General features: G+C 44.8%; 1 protein-coding gene across 1 annotated transcript; it reads left to right on the plus strand.

Annotated features, from left to right (window-relative positions):
• Positions 1-10,811: 10,811 nt before the first annotated feature.
• On the plus strand, positions 10,812-22,408 carry LOC147342092 (pregnancy-associated glycoprotein 2-like). Its single transcript, XM_086384104.1, is given in 12 exon segments — positions 10,812-10,866; positions 12,293-12,452; positions 13,431-13,548; positions 13,643-13,761; positions 14,905-14,988; positions 14,991-15,103; positions 16,013-16,129; positions 18,997-19,140; positions 19,251-19,325; positions 20,129-20,183; positions 21,201-21,305; positions 22,319-22,408. Coding segments are annotated over 12 exon segments (1,230 nt in total). The 5' UTR covers positions 10,812-10,816.
• Positions 22,409-23,218: the final 810 nt, after the last annotated feature.

Raw genomic sequence — 23,218 nt, forward strand, 5'->3', positions numbered from 1 at the left:
CTAGGTTGCTTCCATGTCCTAGCTACTGTAAACAGTGCTGCGATGAACATTGGGGTACATGTGTCTCTTTCAATTTTGGTTTCCTCAGTGTGTATGCCCAGCAGTGGGATTGCTGGGTCATATGGCGGTTCTATTTCCAGTTTTTAAAGGAATCTCCACACTGTTCTCCATAGTGGCTGTACTAGGTTGCATTCCCACCAACAGTGAAGAGGGTTCCCTTTTCTCCACACCCTCTCCAGCATATACTGCTTGTAGACTTTTGTATAGCAGCCATTCTGACTGGCATGAAATGGTACCTCATTGTGGTTTTGATTTGCATTTCTCTGACAATGAGTGATGTTGAGCATCTTTTTATGTGTTTGTTAGCCATCTGTATGTCTTCTTTGGAGAAATGTCTGTTTAGTTTTTTGGCCCATTTTTTGATTGGGTGGTTTATTTTTCTGGAATTGAGCTGGAGTAGCAGTTTGTATATTTTTGAGGCTAATTCTTTGTGAGTTGCTTCATTTGCTATTATTTCCTTCCATTATGAAGGCTATCTTTTCACTTCACTTATAGTTTCCTTCATTGTGTAAAAGCTTTTCATTTTAATTAGGTCCCATTTGTTTATTTTTGTTTTTATTTCCAGTATTCTGGGAGGTGGGTCATAGAGGATCCTGCTATGATTTATGTCGGAGAGTGTTTTGCCTATGTTTTCCTCTAGGAGTTTTATAGTTTCTGGTCTTACATTTAGATCTTTATTCCATTTTGAGTTTATTTTTGTGTATGGTGTTAGAAAGTCTTTTAGTTTCATTCTTTTACAAGTGGTTGACCAGTTTTCCCAGCACCACTTATTAAAGAGATTGTCTTTTCTCCATTGTATATTTTTGCCTCCTTTGTCAAAGATAAGGTGTCCATAGGCGCGTGGATTTATCTCTGGGCTTTCTATTTTGTTCCATTGATCTATATTTCTGTCTTTGTGGCAGTATCATACTGTCTTGATGACTGTAGCTTTACAGTACAGGCTGAAGTCAGGCAGGTTGATTCCTCCAGTTCCATTCTTCTTTCTCAAGATTACTTTGGCTATTCGAGATTTTTTGTATTTCCATACAAATTGTGAAATTATTTGTTCTAGTTCTCTGAAAAATACCATTGGTAGCTTGATAGGGATTGCGTTGAATCTATAGATTGCTTTGGGTAGTATACTCATTTTCACTATATTGATTCTTATGATCCATGAGCATGGTGTATTTCTTCATCTATTTGTGTCCTCTTTGATTTCTTTCATCAGTGTTTTATAGTTTTCTATATATAGGTCTTTTGTTTCTTTTCATTGCAATCGTGAATGGAATTGTTTCCTTAATGTCTCTTTCTGTTTTCTCATTGTTAGTGCATAGAAATGAAAGGGATTTCTGTGTGTTAATTTTATATCCTGCAACTTTACTATATTCATTGGTTACCTCTAGTAATTTTCTGGTGGAGTCTTTAAGGTTTTCCTATGTAAAGGATCATGTCATCTGCAAACAGTGAGAGCTTTACTTCTTCTTTTCCAGTCTGGATTCCTTTTATTTCTTTTCCTGCTCTGATTGCTGTAGCCAAAACTTCCAAAACTATGTTGAATAGTAGTGGTGAGAGTGGGCACCCTTGTCTTGTTCCTGACTTTAGGGGAAATGCTTTCAATTTTTCACCATTGAGGATAATGTTTGCTGTGGGTTTGTCATATATAGCTTTTCTTATGTTGAGGTATGTTCCTTCTATTCCTGCATTCTGTAGGGTTTTATCATAAATGGACGTTGAATTTTGTCAAAGGCTTTCTCTGCATCTATTGAGATAATCATATAGTTTTTATCTTTCAATTTGTTAATGTTGTGTATTACATTGATTGATTTGTGGATGTTGAAAGATCCTTGCATCCTTGGGATAAAGCCCACTTTGTCATGATGTATGATCTTTTTAATGTGTTGTTGGATTCTGATTGCTAGAATTTCGTTAAGGATTTTTGCATCTATGTTCTTCAGTGATACTGGCCTGTAGTTTTCTTTTTTTGTGGCATCTTTGTCAGGTGTTGGTATTAAGGTGATGGTGGCCTCGTAGAATGAGTTTGGAAGTCTACCTTCCTCTGCAAATTTCTGGAAGAGTTTGAGTAGGATAGGTGTTAGCTCTTCTCTAAATTTTTGGTAGAATTCAGCTGTGAAGCCGTCTAGTCCTGGGTTTTTGTTTGCTGGAAGATTTCTAATTACACTTTTAATTTCTGTGCTTGTGATGGGTCTGTTAAGATTTTCTATTTCTTCCTGGTTCAGTTTTGGAAAGTTGTACTATTCTAAGAATTTGTCCATTTCTTCCAAGTTGTCCATTTTATTGGCTTAAAATTGCTGATAGTAGTCTCTTATGATCCTTTGTATTTCTGTATTGTCTGTTGTGATCTTTCCATTTCTAATTTTATTGATTTGGTTTTTCTCCCTTTGTTTCTTGATGAGTCTGGCTAACGGTTTGTCAATTTTATTTATCGTCTCAAAGAACCAGCTTTTGGCTTTGTTGATTTTTGCTATGGTCTCTCTTGTTTCTTTTGCATTTATTTGTGCCCGATTTTTAAAGATTTCTTTCCTTCTAATAACCCTGGGGTTCTTAATTTCTTCCTTTTCTAGTTGCTTTAGGTGTAGAGTTAGGTTATTTATTTGACTTTTTCTTATTTCTTGAGATAAGCCTGTATTGCTATGAACCTTCCCCTTAGCATGGTTTTCACAGTGTGCCATAGGTTTGCGGTTGTTGTGCTTTCATTTTCATTCATTTCTTTGCATATTTTGATTTCTTTTTTGATTTCTTCTGTGATTTGTTGGTTATTCAGCAGCATGTTGTTCAGCCTCTATATGTTGGAATTTTTAATAGTTTTTCTCCTGTAATTGAGATCTAATCTTACCTCATTGTGGTCAGAAAGATGCTCGGGATGATTTCAATTTTTTTTGAATTTACCAAAGCTAGATTTATGGCCCAGGATGTGATCTATCTTGGAGAAGGTTCCGTGTGCAGTTGAGAAAAAGGTGAAATTCATTGTTTTGGGATGAAATGTCCTATAGATATCAATTAGATCTAACTGGTCTATTGTATCATTTAAAGTTTGTGTTTCCTTGTTAATTTTCTGTTTATTTGATCTATCCATCGGTGTGAATGGGGTACTAAAGTCTCCCATTATTATTGTGTTATTGTTAATTTCCCCTTCCATACTTGTTAGCATTTGTCTTACATATTACTGTGCTCTTATGTTGGGTGCATATATATTTTAAATTTTTATATGTTCTTCTTGGATTGATCCTTTGATCATTATGTAGTGTCCTTCTTTGTCTCCTTTCATGGCCTTTATTTTAAAGTCTATTTTATGTGATATGAGTATTGCTACTCCTGCTTCTTTCAGTCTCTATTTGCATGGAATATCTTTTTCCAGCCCTTCACTTTCAGTCTGTATGTGTCTCTTGTTTCGAGGTGGGTCTCTTGTATACAACATATTTAGAGGTCTTGTTTTTATATCCATTCAGTCTTTTGGTTGGGGCATTCAGCCCATTTACATTTAAGGTAATTATTGATAAGTATGATTCTGTTGCCATTTACTTCGTTGTTTTGGGTTTGAGTTTATACACCCTTTCTGTGTTTCCTGTCTAGAGAAGATCCTTTCACATTTGTTGAAGATCTGGTTTGGTGGTGTTGAATCCTCTCAGCTTTTGCTTGTCTGTAAAGCTTTTTATTTCTCTTTCATATTTGAATGAGATCCTTGATGGGTACAGTAATCTGCACTGTAAGTTTTTTTCTTTCATCACTTAAGTGTGTCCTGCCATTTCCTTCTAGAGAAGGCAATGGCACCCTACTCCAGTTCTCTTGCCTGGAAAATCCCATGGACAGAGGAGCCCGGTAGGCTGCAGTCCGTGGGGTCGCTAAGAGTCAGACAGGACTGAACGACTTCACTTTCACTTTTCACATTCATGCATTGGAGGAGGAAATGGTAACCCTCTCCAGTGTTCTTGCATGGAGAATCCCAGGGACAGGGGAGCCTGTTGGGCTGCCGTCTATGGAGTAGCACAGAATCAGACATGACTGAAGCTGAAGTGACTTAGCAGGAGCAGCAGCCATTCCTTTCTGGCCTGAAGAGTTTCTTTTGAAGAATCAGCTGTTATCCTTATGGGAATCCCCTTGTGTGTTATTTGTTGTTTCTCCCTTGCTGCTTTTAATATTTGTTATTTGTGTTTGATCTTTGTTAATTTGATTAATAAGTGTCTTGGGGCGTTTCACCTTGGGTTTCTCCTGTTCGGGAATCTCTGGGTTTCTTGAACTTGGGTAACTATTTCCTTCCCCATTTTAGGGAAGTTTTCAACTATTATCTCCTCAAGTATTTTCTCATGGCCTTTCTTTTTATCTTCTTCTTCTGGGACTCCTATGATTCAAATGTTGGGGCTTTTAACATTGTCCCAGAGGTCTCTGAGGTTGTCCTCATTTTTTAAAATTATTTTTTCCTCTCTGCTTCATTTATTTCCACCATAAGGAGTCTTGGTTAGCAACAAAGCCTGCTTGAAGTTTGGTAGAGTATGCCTCTCTGGGCCTGCAATTGCCCCCTTCCAGCTCTGGCTGCCCTCGCCTACATCTTAGGTGGGGGATAGGCCAATCCACAGAGCTAGCCGGCTAGCTCTGCTCAGTCCTTTGTTCTGTGAGTGGGCCTGGAAGTTTCTTAGGTTAGGGCTTTTTGTGGGATAGCTATCCCACAATCTGGTTTGCTATCTCAAGTTAGTTCCCTCAGATTACCCTTGGGGCATTCAGGCCTGGTCCTTACCCTAAGCAATGGAGTTCACGCCTCCCTGTCCAGTCCCCATTTACTAGTGATGGCGAGAGCATCTGAGCTGCTTCTCAGCTGGGAGTTGCTGTTAGGAATGTAATCTGTGGTTTTAATTATTTATTTATTTTTCCTCCCTGTTATGTTGCCCTCTGAGATTCCAAAGCTCACCACAGACCTGCCAGTGAGAGTTTTCCTGCTGTTTGGAAACTTCTCTCTGTTTTAAGACTCCCTTTCCAGGACTCCATCCCTACCTCTTTTGTCTCTCTTTTTATCTTTTGTATTTTTTCCTACCTCCTTTTGAAGATAATGGGCTGCCTTTCTGTGTGCCTGATGTCCTCTGCCAGCATTCAGAAGTTGTTTTGTGGAATTTTCTCAGCGTTCAAATGTTCTTTCGATGAATTTGTAGGGGAGAAAGTGGTCTCCCAATCCTATTTCTCCACCATCTTAGGACTGCCCCTCAGACCCTCTAATCTTATGTCATGGCCATTGGGCAATTCCAACAAGATTCATGCTTGTGGGGTATCAACCAGGACCCAAAAGATTCTGAAGAGCCACCACTGTATGCTCCAGGGACTCAAGTCCTAATTAAAGCCTGGAAATATGGGTCCCCGTAGGCTCAACTCCAGACCACATGGAAGAATCTGTAATACTTTCTACCCTCACGGCATTCAAGATACAAGGTCATGACTCCTGGATTCATTACTCATGAGTCAAGCATAGAAGAAAACAGAAGAGTACACTCAATACATCTGTGAGCCCTGGGAGACCTCAGCTACCTATTCAGGACTATAAATGAGTGCTATTTTAATGAACACCCCCAAAATTAAGTTTCCATGGATAAGATTTCTCAGGATAGCTCTAAAGAGCCAACACAGCTTGGCAGGGATTGTACTCCAAAATAGACAGGAGATAGATCTCCTGATCCCTGAACAAGTAGGGACTTGAGCCATCTTGAACGAGATGTGTTGTTTCTGGGTAAATACCTCCAGTCAAGTTAAAGAAAGTCTCACAGTCCTTAAGAAAAACATTCATATCCTACAGGATTTCAGAAAACGAGCTGGAGAGTTCTTGGGGTGGCTGTAATCCTTCTCTTGGCAAGGGGGGAATTTGGAGTTGTCTAATGCTCCAAAATCACTGCAGATGGTGATTGCAGCCATGAAATTAAGACACTTACTCCTTGGAAGGGAAGTTATGACCAACCTAGATAGCATATTCAAAAGTAGAGACATTACTTTGCCAACAAAGTCTGTCTAGTCAAGGCTATTGTTTTTCCAGTAGTCATGTATGGATGTGAGAGTTGGACCATAAAGAAGGCTGAGCACCAAAGAATTGCTGTTTTCGAACTGTGTAGTTGGAGAACACTCTTGAGAGTCCCTTGGACTGAAAGGAGATAATCTCAGTCAATCCTAAGGGAAATCAATCCTGAATAATCATTGGAGGGACTGATGCTGAATCTGGACCTCCAATACTTTGGCCACTTAATATGAAGAACCAATTCATTGGAAAAGACCATGATTTGGGAAAGATAGAAGGCAGGAGGAGAAGGGGATGACAGAGGATGAAACAGTTGGATAGCATCACCAACTCAGTGGACATGAATTTGAGTGAGCTCTGGGAGTTGATGATGGACAGGGAAGCCTGGCATGCTGCAGTCCTGGTGTGCTGGGGTTGCAAAGAGTCAGACACGACTGAGTGACTGAACTGAATTCGAAACACCAGCAGGAGTGGGCGCTTTCTTCAAGGTTGTTCGAGAAAGCCACACAGATTTAGACTACCACCTTGCCCTAGCCTACCACCCTACCTTCGATGTCCTAGCCTTCAGTATTACCTTTTTATTCCTTCTTCCCTAGGTTCTGAGAACAGGAAAGAAATAAACATTTTTGAATATCACACACAAAGCCCAGTCTGTGCTAGGTGTTGGCAACAATTTTAATAACAATTGTAAGTTAATGACAGAAGTTGTTATCAAATTGGAGTGAAATCTCCCTATATCCCATTCAACCTTTTCCTTATTCTACTCTGAAAATTTGCCATAGGGTACTTTTTTTTTTTATCATGAAAAACTTTTGATGCAAAGAGCCAACTCATTAGAAAACCCTGATGCTGGGAAAGATTGAAGGCAGGAGGAGAAAGGGATGACAGAGGATGAGATGGTTGGATGGCAATCCTGGCTCAATGGACATGAGTTTGAGCAAGCTCCGGAAGATGGTGAAGGACAGGAAAGCCTGGTGTGCTGCAGTCCATGGAGTGGCAAAGAGTTGGACCCGACTGAGCAGCTGAACAACAACAATAACAACAACAAAGGCTGGTTCTCATGCCCCCACCCAAATCTTGATTTTCCAGTGTAAAAAACCCCCAACATATCTGTCCACACTTCCAGTTCGGTTCGTTCAGTTCAGTCGCACTAGTCCATACTCCCACTTCCCGTCTAAAGGAAGGATTGGAAGCTAGGGGTCAGCACCTTCACTCAGTGTCCAAAGGGTCTTCTCTAGCCTCTTTCTACAGTTTCTGGGTTCTTTAAATATACTTCCTTCCCCTTTACGTCTTTAATCTATTGTATCCTTCTTATGCTTTAGCCTCAGTTTCCTTTGTTCTCCTTTATTCTCGCAGTCTAACATCTCACTCACCTACTCAAAGATCCCCATCAGCCAGAGGATAAAACTCATACTCTTGAATGTGAGTTTGAACTTCAAGCCCACCCCAACCCACCCTGGGACCTGGTCTTGGTTCCCCTCTTCTACCCTGTCCTGTGTATCATTGGTGCTCTTGTCCAGACTATCAAGTCTTTGTCCTAAACTCACGCTGGCTTACACTTCCATACTCCCTCAGAGTTCACTGTGGCCCTGTGCTTGTTTACATCAACATAATGCAGGGAACAGTGACACATCTCACTGCTGGAAAATGCTTTGATAATATTGACTGAAAAAATGTGCAACAGAAAAGTTGAGAATCTTGTTTTAGTCTACAAAATTTCTGAGGACTTCAAGCCCTGAAGCAGCCTCTCAGATAGTTCTAAGGGATTTCTCTGAAGACATAAATGAGGAGCCAGAATATACAGGAGTTTTCCAATAAAAACCAGACAGTTGGAACATCGAAAGATTACTTTTAATTAAAGGAGGCCAAATATCTCAAGTTAAGGAATTTAAGAGTGTTTCAATGTATGGGAAGATGCAAGAGCCTGGGCTCATTGAAATCATTTCTTTGATATGTACCTTAGGGCTTCCCTCATAGCTCAATTGGTAAAGAATCTGCTTGCAATGCAGGAGACCCCGGTTCGATTCCTGGGTCGGGAAGATCTTGTGGAGAAGGGAAAGGCTACCCACTCCGGTATTCTGGCCTGGAGAATTCCGTGAATTGTATAGTCCATGGGGTCACAAAGAGTTGGACACAACTGAACAACTTTCATTTCACTTCATTTAGTTATCTAGGACAAGTATCCACTTTCTTCTCATCCCGAGTCCCCTCTAGATACACAATTGGTGGGGAAGTGGAGTGACTTCAGTAGCTGAGGACTTGATGGAGGGCATCCTTTTGCCATCCTGAATGCCTCTGGACTGACCATTGGGAGTGGCTGTAATGTGACAGCTGGATAACTGTAACATCCTTTGGTTACTGATATGGCAGACAACACTTCATCCACAATAGTCACTGCATGAATTAGCACATGCCTGGCCCCCTGCCTCAGCAACCAGTGTGACACTACAGATGGTGAAGCCTCTATTATTCGACATCTCTAGGAGAAGAAATCTCCAATCAGAGCCCTCAACGACTTGTGATGGACAGAGAGATTTCTTTCTTTGTCCCCACCATGAAGCATGCAGAATCTCAGTTCCCTGAACAGGGATCACAGCCCCATCCATTGCAGTGACAGTGCAGAGACTTAATCACTGGACGACCAGAAAAATCCAAGGTTCTTATTTGTAAATTGTGCATTGCTAGTACTGCTCATACTGCTTAGACTGACTAATATTATATGTCCCTTAGGGCTAAGCTTGCCAGGTGACTGACAATTCCTGGAGTCCAGTACCACACCAGTGCTGCCCTCTTTGATGGGCATTCCCTCCTCCCCACCACCCACACAGAAAACTCCTTTGATCTATTGAGATGCAACTCAGTTGCATCTCCACCAGGAAGCCTTCCTAACTCTACCCAAGGCAACATTAGGCATCGGCTTCCCAGGGCTCTGGGAGCATGTCTCTTACAATCTGGTCCCATTTTTTTTCTGAAGTTTTGATTCCTGGACTACAAGGCCCCTGCTAGCGTATGCAAAAAAAAAAAAAAAAAAGCTGGCCTTCTGGGTGGACAAGCTCCCAAGGGGTCTGGATCCTGCAAAGGATCATAAACTAGGCTTTGGGCCACCTTCCCCTGGGCCCAGCATCTGTGTTCCCAGCATAGTCCACACTGTGTTCCTTTATTCCAGGCTCTGTCTACACAGCGAGCATTTTCCACACTAGGCTTACAGCACCTTGAAGAAGTATTCACTAGAAGAATGAACATTTCCTTATAGATGAGATCCTTTCTCAATTTCTCCCTCCATCCCCCACCGTCTTCTCTGCATCACTTACTGGTCCCCCAAGCCTAGGACCAAGGAGCAACTGGAATTAGCAGTTGGACAGACCTGGATTCAAATCTTGGCTCAGCTACTCACAGGCCCTGTGGCCTCCAGGGAGACATTTAACCCTAAGTTTCCTCATCTGTAAGTTGGGGACACTCTCAAGCTCTCAAGATGCCCATGAAAGCATGTGGGCAAATGCACTCAGTGTATATGGTCTTATTAGTGGATCAGAATCTGTGCTGGGAGACTGGAGTGGCCAGGAAAGACCTCCCTGAGGGGGAGACATTTGAGATGATGCTGAATGTTTAGAAGGAGCAAGCCATGCAAAGAACTGGGAGATCATTCCAGACCCAGAAATAGCCATTATAAATCCCCAAGGTAATCAAGCTTAATAAATGGCTACTTTCCACCTCCATTCTTCCTTTCACATTTGGACACTGGCCAGAGATCACTCACCATGAACTCATCACATACTTCACTTGTGAAATACCAGCAATGAGCCATCTCTATCCTCCCTAGAAAGGAGACCCCGGGGCTGTCACAGAGCTGAGTCATCTCTGAGCCCAGAGCTGTGTAGACAAGATGGTTATCACCAGGGGCACCAGGTGCCAGGGGCACCACGAGTGACTCTTTCCTTCTCCATGTTCTTATCCTCTCCCCTAAGCCCCCAGGGAACTGATAGAGCCAAGAGACAAGTAAAGGCTCTTGTCTCATTTTCCCCTGTGTGATCATGGGGGACCCTGACCACACTGCTGTCTGGGAAAAATCTCTTTCCTCCATTACTTCTCCAAAGGTGGCCTGTGACTAACATCAGCACCTGACCCTTAAGTCTAGTAGAACTCAACTCACAATCAATTGGATCTGGGAATGCCCAGCCTTGCCCTGTGAGTCTGTCCTTTTTCTCTAACCAGATCCTTTAAACAAAAACCTCAAAGAACATGATTGGTTGCATTCCCTCCCCTCCACCCTGCCCAACTGAGGTCTTCAGAGATCCAAGGTCTTTTTTGAGCATCAAAGAGGGGACAAGTTTCTTGAATACAGGCTAGTCTCAGCCCATCCAACATCACTCAGCCAGGGGTTCCCTGAAGAAAGAGTAAGACACCGCATCCATCAATGATGGACTCAGAGCAGGGAGTGGTAGACCAGTTGGCACTCAACTTCTGTGAGACAGAGGACCTTAGGAGCCTTGGCCACTGAAACTTTTCACCATTTGGGTCCTTAGGGATGAGATTAGTTGTTATAAGGCAGAAGTTACCAACAGGGAAGGTTGTAGATTCCTCAGAGGAAACATGAATTGGGTTGATGAATTGCCTCTCATAAAGGAACTCTGGGTATAAGACATGCCAGGACACTTAGATAAATTAGGAAACAATTAGGGCAGGTATGAGCATATATAACTAGGAGCTCCTTGTCACCACTACATGCTAAGAACCTGCTCATTCCTGAGTACTTGGACCCAGGAAAGAAGCATGAAGTGGCTTGGGCTCCTCGGGCTGGTGGCCCTCTCAGAGTGTGTAGTCATGTAGGTACAGGGACTGTAAGTGGCATCCTCTCTTTCTGGGTTAGGAGGTAATATGCAATTATTCTTTGACAGTTTTAAAATTCAACCCTCACTTATTGATAAGTCCTTGCCATGGGTATAATGGGGCTCCAGGGTCTTCAGTAGGCCTGCAGAGTTGCACAATTCTGGGGGTGCCAGTCACAAAATGATCTATATTTAGATGGCACTCTGGAATTCTTCAGTGCACAACCTATGCAACTGTAAGTGTGGTTCTGTGGAATAGCATTTCTCTTTCATTTGCTTCTAGGTCTCCTCTCTCCTCTCTCTCTAATTTTGTGTGTATGTGTCTGTCTTTATCTTGATGTCTCCCATTTATCTTTGCATCTTTTTCAATGTCTTTTTGTGTTCAGAATTCTCTGTGTTGTTTTCTTTCAATTTTTCAATTTTGATGCTTCCTTGATTCTTTATCCTCTTAATTTCCCTAATTTGTTTCCCATCTTCTAGCTTCCTCTCTCACCGCTCTCTTCTATTCAACCCTGGAGAAAGCGTGGTGGGGTAATTCTTGTCTGTTTTCCCTCTGACAAGCAGTGTGACCATAACCAAGTCACAGACTCCCTAAATTTCAAATTCCTCCCCTGTAAAAAAGAGGATATTGATGCCCCTTTTAACTCCCTCTCAAAGCTTAAGAAAGATACAGTGGGATGGCCACAGCAAAGGCTTTCATTGTTGAGACTTCTTATATAACACATACATTACATCCATCATGTTACTTAACATGCAAAACATTCTACACTGGGAGTGGGGATTATTACATTCCACCTTTTTTTATCAAAGGGAAACCGAGACTCCAAATGGTCATATGGCTTACTCATGATTACACGTGATGCTTTTGAACTGTGGTGTTGGAGAAGACTCTTGAGAGTCCCTTGGACTGCAAGGAGATCTGACAAGTCAATCCTAAAGGAAATCAGTCCTGAATATTCATTGGAAGGACTGATGCTGAAGCTGAAGCTCCAATACTTTGGCCACCTGACGGGAAGAACTGACTCATTGGAAAAGACCCTGGTCCTGGGAAAGGTTGAAGGCAGCAGGAGAAGGGGATGACAGAGGATAAGATGGTTGGATAGCATCACTGACTCAATGGACATGAGTTTGAGCAAGCTCCAGGAGTTGGTGATAGACAGGGAAGCCTGGTGTGCTGCAGTCCATGGGGTCGCAAAGAGTTGGACACAACTGAGTGACTGAACTGATGATTAAACAGCAGAACCTGTATTCAGATGGAGGTCTCTGACATGGTCTTTGCATGGTATTCTGATAAAAAGATGATACACATAAAAATGCCTGGAAAATATACAGTACCCTTATAATACCAGGTATGGCAGTCATACTATAACACAGACAGCTGACTGCTGCTTCTTCATTTCCTTTTCTGCATGCTTGGTGGAATAATCCCTCTAATGAAGATGAAGACCATGCGAGAAACTCTCATGGAAAAAAAAAAAAACTTGCTGAACAATTTCCTGGAGGAACAAGCTTACCACCTGTCCCAGAATTCCTTTCATGACCAGAAATTCTTATCTCAACCCCTGAAGAATTTAATGGATGTGAGTATATTCAGAGGATGGTGCTCCACAGCGCCCCCTGGTGCTCTGGCCTAGCACTGGGGCTCACCGGGAGGTGCCAGGTGGGATGTTGGGGCTGGGGCTCCTGCAGGAGGCAGAAACGGTGGGGAACAAGGACCCCATTCCCAGAGGAGAAGGCACTCTCATCCTCTACTCTTGGGCTGTGTTGGCTGGGCCCAGGACTATTAGCTAGCTGGTGAACACCCATTTCTGTGCCAAAGATATTAGTTTGAGGGAGATTGTTCTTTCTGAAAGAAGTGAGCCATTGAGTTACAGATAAAGGGTGAACTATAACCAATCAAAAGATAAAGCCAACTGTACATCAAGTGTGAAACCCCAGGCAGAGAAAGTTTATCCTCTTAAGATCCAGGAATGATAATAGTAAAAATGTACTGAGCCGATAAGGCACTTGAGGACGTAATAACCTGACACTATATTCATAGTTATTGACTTTAGAAAAAGTCTTACTTCTTCTTCACGAATGCACAGGCCATCCTTAGATAGAGGCAAAGAGTAAATACATGTCAAATGGAAGGGCCACCTGTGTGGTGTATATGGGACGTGGTCTGAGTTTAGAGGGAGTGGCCTGGGGGTGACCTGGGAGGACCACATGGAGAAGGAGGCACTCAGACTGGGGCTTGAAGAAGAGGCTGCAGAGTTTTTCAGATGAAGTCAATGGACTGCCCTGGGGGTCCAGTAGTTATGACTCCGGGCTTCCAGTGCAGGAGGTGCTGCTTCAATACCTCATCGTGAAGCTAATATCCCACATGCTGCAGAGCACAGGGTGGGGGGGGGCGGGGGGGGGGAGATCAAATGCAGTCACCCTTGTGAGCAAAGCCTGTTAGCTGCATAGCATTTGGAAGATGATCTCAGGACACATGTGACACCCAGAGGGAGACAGCAGTGTGGGAATTGAGGGGAGCCAGATCTGCACTGACCCACCCTCTTTGGCTCCCATAGCTAGCCTATTTTGGTAACATCACCATTGGAACACCCCCTAAGGAGTTCCAGGTCCTCTTTGAAACTGGCTCATCTAAACTGTGGGTGCCTTCCATCAACTGTTCCAGTCCTGCCTGTTGTGAGTACCCACCCCTCACCCCATCTTGTACTCACCTTCCCACCCCCTTCTCTACCCTTGGCAACTGACAGACACTCATCTCTTGGGTCTGCAGATACACATATTACCTTCAACCCTCAAGAGTCCTCCACCTTCTGGTATACAAACAAGTCCTTCAACATCATCTATGGATCTGGGAGGATGAGCTCAGATCTTGGTTATGACACCATTCAGGTAACATGGCAACAGAAGCTGAGTCAGGACTGGCTTGGGAACAACCACTGCTTACACCTCAGGACCCTGTTCCTAGGGAGACAGCACCCTTGCTGACACACAAATTCCCAGAGTGACTAATTCAGAGAGGGGCCTGGAGTGTGGACTTGCAGCTCCTTTGCCCATGAGAAGCTCAAGGTTCATTTTGTTGGGAGCAGGGAGAGATGAGGAAAAAGCACCCACTTTCATATTTTCAGACTGAGCTGGGCACTTTCTTGCAAATAACTGGTTTAATCCTGCAACAACCTCACACAGCAGGTACTATGATTAGCTCCATGATACAGATGAGGGAACTGAAGTGCAGAGAGCAAGGGCCTGGCCAAGGTCACACATCTGGTAAGTAGTAGAGCTGGTCTGCCCAGTCATGACTCAAACTGGTGTGGGGTGTTTGGGGAGAGGACAAAAGTGATCTGGGTCCTCTGGGGGAAGTCTGGGGCTTCAGGTATCCAGCCTGGGAAAGCAGAGATCACAGATGTAGGAGGGGCCTGATAAATGGTTTCTCACTCTGTTGGGCTTTTGAGAATCTAATAAAAGCTATGACCTGCTTCCTCCAAAGTACCTGAGTATTCCACCCCCCACCACACACACACACACACACACACACACACACAAATAGACATCCCCAAGTGCATGTTTCCCAGGCAGAGTTTTCATAAGAACCCTTCCAGTGACATTGTATAATGGACTTCTGTCTTCTGGGCAGATGTAGAATCCACAACACACCTCAATGAATTCTGTCCATTTCTGTCATCAGATCATAGTGATGCCAAAGAGAAGGCTACCCTGCACTCTATGCATTTTGTCCACAAGGGGGAACCGCTTGGTCCTGAGTCTTGATTGACCCATATGTACAGAAGGCATGAAGTCAACTTGACTCATTCAGATGATGTTTGCCAGAGGAGCAGCTGTTGTTAAATACACAGCCCCACACAAATGGAACCTGAATTCTTGTCGCAGCTTGGTCTCACCATCTGAGATTAAGTGAGGCCAAGGCCAGGTCTCAGCTATTCTCTGTGGTTCTAATGCTACTGGCATACCAACTTGTCTCAGCTCCACTTCCCAAACCATGATGTTGGAACATCATGATGATCTCCTCTTCCACAGATTGGCAACCTTGTTAGCACTGCCCAGCCATTTGGCCTGAGCCTGGTGGAGTTCGGGTTCAGTCATGTGCGCTTTGATGGCACATCAAAGTGGGCTTGAGATACCCCAGCTTCTCCACCCCAGAGATAACCCCCATCTTTGACAACCTGGAGGAACAAGGTGTCATTTCTGAGCCTGTCTTTGCCTTCTACTTGAGGACGTAAGTCTGAGCTGGACAAGCTCTCTCTTCAAATTAGCTGTAAGATGCTTGCAGTTGTGTGAAAAATTATAGACCACCTTTTTCCTGACGGATAGTCTAGCCCATGGAAATTGTGACCCCAAGGTCACATCTGGCCCCACCACTGGTTTTTGTAAATAAAACTTTATTGAAACACAACTGTGCTTGTGGGCTCAAGGGCAGCAGCTTGGTCCATGGGGATGGAGGGAAGAGAGAGCAATGATAGATGTCAGGAAATGGGTTGGAGGAAAAGAGAATAGGATTTTCTGAGGGACTTGATATGGAAGAAAAGAGAGGGATGGCGGGAACGTTTCCGTCCTTGCTAACATTTCACTGGGAGCCCAGGATGAGCTACACAGTTTGCAGGAGCCAGTGCAAAATGAAACTGTTGGACCCCTTGTTCAACAAGTATTAGGAATTTAAAGACAGGGTGACAGAGGTGAGGGGCCTGCTGAATATGGGGCCTCATGGGTAATACATCATGGATGGTGCAGGTCACACATCAGTGAAGCCAACCCTGGGTGCCCCTGAGCCCATGCCCTTGGTGACTTCAGGACTTGGCTTTTCTGAAAAATGACAGTTTAGGTAAGGAAAATGCCAGACCCCTCCAGCATGGTGTACCCTGAGGGGATCTGGGAGCACTCAGGTTACTGGAGGGGACCAGGCTCTCTTTAGAAGCCCAGTCAGTTTGCTCAGCTTTGAACCTCTTCTGTGCCACTCATTGGTTGGTGACCAACTTTGGTTGGGTTCTCAATCCTTCTGAACCTCAATTTCTGCATTTATAAAATGGGGACTCTAGTAGTGCCTCTGATGGGTGGACAAGCCCAGCCCTCACACAGTGCCTGGCAATTTCTCTCCTCCAGAGAGCCCCTCTCTTCCTTCTCACGACAGCCAGAAGGAGAGTGGTAGCATGGTGACGATTGATGGAGTGGACCACGCCGACTACAATGGAGAGCTCAACTGGGTACCAGTGACCAAAGCTGGGTACTGGCAGATAGCCATGGACAGGCAAGCCTCTCCCTCTGAGGGTCACCCCAAGTGACGCTCTCACACGTGTGCATGGACACATGCTGACATAAACATGCTCTCAGACACTCTGTCAAACACCCAAACGTACACTGCACCCCACAGACACACATACAAGCACACAGAGAGATACAGATGCACACACACAGAGACATACATACAAACACACAGAGACACACAGATGCTCACACAGGCACAGATACAAACATGCACAAGCAGACAGATACACACACAGACACACATACACAGACACACACACAGATACACACACAGATACACACACAGACACACACATACAGGTAACACACACATAGACACACATACACAGACACATACACAGATACACACATACAGATACAAAGACACACACACACAGATACACACACACAGACAGTTACAAACACACAAACACACACAGATACACACACAGATGCACACACAGGCACAGATACAAACACACACAAGCAGACAGATACAAACACACACAGACACACACACAGATACACACACACAGACACACATACACAGACACACACACAGATACACACACACAAACACACACAGACATATACAAACACGCACATAAACACACAGAGACACACAGATGCACACACAGGCACAGATACAAACACACACAAGCAGACAATACACACACATGGATACACACACACAAACACACACACAGATGTATACAAACACACACAGAAACACACAGAGACACACAGATGCACACACAGGCACAGATACAAACACACACAAGCAGACAGATACATACACACACAGACATATACAAACACACACAAACACAGATACACACACAGACACACAAACACACACACAAACACACAGAGACACACAGATGCACACATAGGCACAGATATAAACACACACAAGCAGACAGATACACACACAGATATACACACATAGAAACACACACACAGACAGATACAAACATACACACAAACATACAGAGACACACAGATGCACAAACAGGCACAGATGTAAACACACACAAGCAGAGAGATACATACACACACAGACATATACAAACACACACAAACACAGATATACACAGAGACACACAAACACACACACAAACACACAGAGACACACAGATGCACACATAGGCACAGATATAAACACACAAAAGCAGACAGATACATACACACACAGACATATACAAACACACACACAAACACAGAAACACACAGACAGACACACAAACACACACACACAAACACAGATACACACACAGACACACACACAGACACACACACATAGACACACACAGACACACAGACACAGACACACACACATATACACACACAGATACACAAACACAGATACACACAGACACACACAGACATGCACACATAGACACACACAGACACACACACAAACATAGACACACACAGACACACATATAGACACAGATATAAACACACACAAGCAGACAGACACACACATAGACACACACACAGACATATACAAACACACACACAAACACAGACACACACACACAGACACACAAACATACACATAAACACAGACACACACCCATGGGTTCATAATCACCACAGCCTCCTGCAGAGACTTCTCACCAGGTCCTGAGATGATCCAGAGAGGACTGGGCAGCCCGGGGAGGGCTGCACTCACTGTGCTGTGAGGCAGGGAGCATGGCTTGAGTGAACAGAGGATCACAAGAGTTTCATCATAGGGTTGTGATAAGATGACCAACTGTTCAGGGTTACCGGGACCAAGCGAGTTCTCAGCACATAGAACAGGCAGTTAAAAAAACAAAGTCCTGAAAAAAATGGGGAAAACTGATCTCCTTTGGGAGAGGTTAGTCAGTTGGAGTTAGTCAGTTAGTCAGTCACCAGTGGAGAGAGGTTGACTGCAGTCTTGAGACCTGAGAGCAACTCATAAAAAGAGATATCCCATGTGACCATAGCTCCCCACCCCACATACTGGGCACACGGTGGGGCAAGGGCTGTGACTTAGAGAATCAGGAAGCTGGGTTCCAGAAGCGGCTGAGAACAAGGGGCAATACTTGAGGAGATTCTATGTGATACTCTCAGAGAAAAACTGAGCTGTCCTTTGGAGGTCCTCTGGGCTAGCTTGGGCATCCCCTGGCCAGGGCCTCAGTGTCTGAGCCTGGTGAGGAGCCAGTGCTGGGAGACAATCTCTCCCAGGGAGCCTGTGTCACCCCCACCACCACTCTAAGCATCTGTTGCCCCAGGGAACCTCCATTTTCACTATGTTGGTTGACCCATCATTGGTCAGAAACCAGATACAGGTCTCTGGGTGTTCATCATTCATTTTTTCAATTATTCATTCATTCCTTCAGCAAACATTGTGCATCTACTGTGTGCCAGGCACTTTAGTGAGGCAATGAGAATAAAACTTGCCCTAATATCTAGTAAGGCATATGTACATGAAATGACTCACACACATAGTGAATTACCACTTTGGTGCATGCTAGACATGAGGAAGAGTCTAGAGAGAGTGACCAAGACAGGAGACTAATCCACTCCAGGGGAAAGACTTCCCTACAAATGTGGCAATTAAGCTGGAACCTGGAAAATGAGGAGAAATTAGCTAGACAAAGGTGATGGTGGTCTTCTAAGAAGGGTGACAAGAACCTGTCAAGGCCCTGAGGAGTGAAAGGGCCTGGTGGTTTCAAGTACTGCATTCAAGGATGTCAAAGAATGTGACATGACCAGAGCAAAGGAAAACAGAGTCAGGGCAAGAGGTGAAGCCCTGACTGTTCAGGAGACTTTCAGGGAGGATACAGTTGTGGGGGAGACTCAGAGTGACCCTGGTGCATGCTTTGTCCCACTGTCTCCCAGCATCTCCGTGAACGGGATGGTGATTGGTTGTTCCGATGGATGTCAGGCCCTTGTGGACACCCGGACCTCTTTGCTGATTGGCCCAAGTAGAGTGGTTACCAACATCCAGAAACTCATCGATCCTTTGCCTCCAAGGATCACAAGGTGAAGGGTCATGCCACAGGGTCACTCCTGGTCTCTTTGCATACCAAGGATCAGCAGGACCAACCTCCCACCTCCCTCTTTCTCTTACAGCATGTGGTTTCACGTTAGAGCATTGGGGCCCTGCCTCCTTTCATCTTCACGATCAACGGCACTGACTACCCTGTGCCCCCTCAAGTCTATATTCGGTAGGTGAGGGGCCAATCCTGTGGGCTGGCTCGCAAACCTGGGACTTGCAGGAACCCTCTTTGGGCTGCTGCTGGGAGGAGGGCGCCCTCTGCAGGCAAAGTCACACCATTGCAGATGTTGCTGAGCCCCTGTGGCTGGGCCAGTGCCTCCCACAAAACCAACCACGTGAGAGTAAAGGACAGTCTGGCACATCTATCCTCTGGAAAGAAATGTGGAGAGACCATCCCATGCTGGCATGATACCTGGCATAAGGAGAAGGGAACGCTAAAGTCCTCTGCCCTCAAAAGGCTTCAGTTCAACCGAAGCCTTCAAAGGGATAAACCTGGAAAATCAGCTCTAGCAATCTGTGAAATAGGCCATGTGACAAGGAGGATGGCTGGGGACAGTCCCAATGTGCTGTCCCACCATGGGGGTTGACAGTCTCCCTTCCCTTCTCACAGTTGTCCTGGTTTGGATGTTAACCTACCTGGTTACCCCAGTCCTCAGCTACAACTTCTCCTTGCTAAGCCCCAGTTCTCCCCTCTGTGAGTTGGGGTACCCGACCCCTCTGTGGGGAGGTTGGATGCTAAGGTGAATAAAGGGTGCACAGTGACTGCACAGCCCCAGCACAGGGTTAAGACTTAATGTCAGCTCCCTATGGGAGTTCAGAGCAGACTGGCAGGCTCAAAGAAGGCTTTGAGGAAAAGAGGAAATTTCAGTAATTCTAAACCCCCAGCCTCATGGAGGCATAGGAAGCCTGCTTGTGTTGAGGCAACACTATACTGGATTCCATGCACATGGTACCCCCTGGGGTTGTGCAAAGGGGTGCTGGGGGCACATTAAGGGTGATGAGGTCTACAGACGAAGAGGGCATCAGGGTAAGTCACTGAACTCAACCTGGAGTGCCATGGAGGGTAAGAGTATGTCCAGGAAGGCTTCCTGAGTGCAGTATAAAGAACAAGTTGTGGGTCCTGCTATATTTAAGATGGATAAACAACAACGACCTACTGTGTAGCCCTGGAACTCTGCTCAATGTTATGTGGCAGCCTGGATGGGGAACCTTGGGGGAGAAAGGCTACATGTATATGTATGGCTGATTCCTTGTACTGTCCACCTGAAGCTCACGATATTGTTATTTGGCTATAAAATAACAATATAAAATCAAATTGTATTTCCTCATCACCTGAGGAAGTGGGGTACACCCAAGAACAAGAAGGGCCAAGACATGTGGTTGTCATGAGGCAGGGGGATACGGGAAAGGAGGATTAGGAGTTTGGGCTTATTAAATGAAACCATATAGAGGATGGATAAACAACAAAGTATTAAAATAAAAAATGTTTAAGAAGAGAACAGTTTGTGGTGAAGAGAGAGAAAACAGGCATTCTCTGCAGAGTAAACTGTGAGTGGAGGTGAGAAGGGAAGAAACAGCAGAGCATGAGGGGAGCTACAGGACACTCTTGGTCTTTTAAAAAAATGATTGAAGTATTGATTTTTTAGTGCTGCATTAAGTTCTGCTGCAAAGCAAAGTGACTCAGTTGTACATATACATATATATATTTTTTCATATTGTTTTCCATTGCAATTTATCACAGGATATTGCATATAGTTCCCACTGTTATACAGTAATACTTTGTTGTTTATCCATCCTCTATATTAGTTTTTATTTAATAATCCCAAACTCCCAATCCTCCTTTCCCATACCCACCTGCCTCATGGCAACCACATGTCTTGGCCCTTCTTGTTCTTCGCTGTACCCCACTTCCTCAGGTGCTGAGAGAACCACTTGATTCTTACCAAAGGAGGGAAATGAAACCAAAAAGTATGCCGGGTCTGGATATCGACAGGGGTGGCAGGTAGTGGCCCAGGGTGATTGATGTGTGTTTCTGTCTCCCCAGAGTTCTCAGAACGTCTGTATTAGCAGCATTCGAGGGGGCACAGAGGGCTTGCACCCCATGGAGACCTGGATCCTGGGTGACGTCTTCCTGAGGTTGTATTTCTCAGTTTGTGAAACAACAGGGTTGGCCTGGCTCCTGCAGTGTAAATGCTGTGGCTGTTCAGGAATCAGGCAGGCCCACTCCAAACACACATTCTCTCAACTCAGTGCATACCTGCCAGGGATGCTGGTAAACTATGTTTGAAGCTCTGCAAGCCCTATTCTCAGTAAAGAATAAAGGATTCATCTCAATGATGCTGATATGAATGGGTGCCTCTCTTTGGGTAGCAGAGGTGGATCGTATCTGGGCAGGACCTAGAATCAAGTCTGAACTACTAGTGAGAGGAGCCCAACTCCAACTGACTTCAAGGAAAGGGGAGGCTTATTGGAAGGATACTGGGGATCCGGGATCTGGGACACAGGATCCAGAGCAGATCCAAAGATCTCAGGGACTGGATCCAAGAAATCAGAAGCCATCAGCTCACAGTTTGACATCCTCACTCTTTCTCTTCGATTCTCTTAGCCTGACAACTTTCTTCCCTCAGGCTTCTACACCTACTGAAGGACTCTGCAGCTTGCCCCAGGGCTTTATATCTCTAAAGCATCTAGTCAGTATGGAAAGAAACTCAGAAGGCATCAGAGCTCCAGGGAGGGATCTGATTGACCCAACTCAGATCTTGAGTCCAGTTCTGGACCAATTGTATTGGTCGGGGCATGGAGTCCTATAATTGGCCCTAGCATGGTCATGTGGCCCTGACCCTGCACCAAATGTGATTGACATTTTACTCCAGAATCACGTGACTAGAGATAGAGAGGCAGCCACAAAGGAAGTGTCAGGGGGAGGTTCTAGACCGTGGAAGAGTTTATGGTTGCCCCACTAACTCCATCACCTCCTCATTCAGAGAGATGGTAAGGGGTAATAAAATTATACTGTATTCTTGCCATTCTGGAGGAACATTGGCAGTGGCCTTCTGCTGCAGGGAGATCTGGGTAAGGCCCTTTACACTGAGATGGTTCCCTTCTCTTTCTCCACCCCAATCACCAGCTCTCTTCCACCCACACCTGCTTTGTCCTTTCCAGTGCCACTTTGCAAGTGACAGCCCCGTGTGGATTCCTGAGCCATCCCCCTCCTCCAGGGTCCAGCAAGCTCCTACCTTTGACCTCCAGTGATGCTGGGGAGGATGCCATTCATGTAAATGGGGGAATCCAGGGTGCACAGAGCCCTCAGCCTCTCTGAGCTTCTTTCACGGGCAGAGCCACAAACCATTTGGTTCAAGCTGCCATGGTTTGCTAGTTTTAGAGTAGAAGTATCACTTTTTCCCATTTGGAGACCCTAGGCAGAGGCCCAGGCTGGGGACAGCAGGGTCAGAGTCAGATCCAGAATAGAGAAGGAGCAGGAAAGAATAAATAAGGTGGAAAACACAGTTATCTTTTCTTTCAGTACAAATTTACTAAGCACCTACTATGTGCTAGGTGCTGTGGTGGAACCCAGGGATAGAGAGCTGGGCTAGGAACTTACCTCCAAGTCATGGAGACAGATAAAGGGACAACTCCCAACTGGGAGGGCCAGATGGAGAAAATAACGATAGTGTGGATGGGAGGCCAGAGGAGTAAAGGGCTTCCTCTTGAGGAAGACAAGGAAAGGCTGGCATAGGGTGAGGGGATGGGTGTTGACTTTAGGCTTGTCACCCTGATCCTGAAACACACCCTTAAACCCTGAAGTTACTATCTGTGTGCAGCTTGGCCATATGTCCTGGGTACATGTGCCTGGCCACTTTGGGAATGCCCTGGGTTATGAGCGACATGCAGGGAGTGAAAGAGGTCCAGTTGCAGAGCTGATTAACAAGGGAAAGGTGAGAGCAGAATCAGTTATTTTTCTTTAACAGTAAATATCACGAACCAGGCTTAATGGGGAGGCAAGTGAACAGTTTGTCAAACTCATTCTCCAAGTTTTCTCCATGGAACCATAAACAATGGTGC

This window comes from Bos grunniens, chromosome 29 (genome assembly GCF_055505025.1).
Source record: "Bos grunniens cultivar Pamir isolate PY7600 chromosome 29, Bosgru_T2T1.0, whole genome shotgun sequence".
Classification (NCBI taxonomy): Eukaryota; Metazoa; Chordata; class Mammalia; order Artiodactyla; family Bovidae; genus Bos; species Bos grunniens.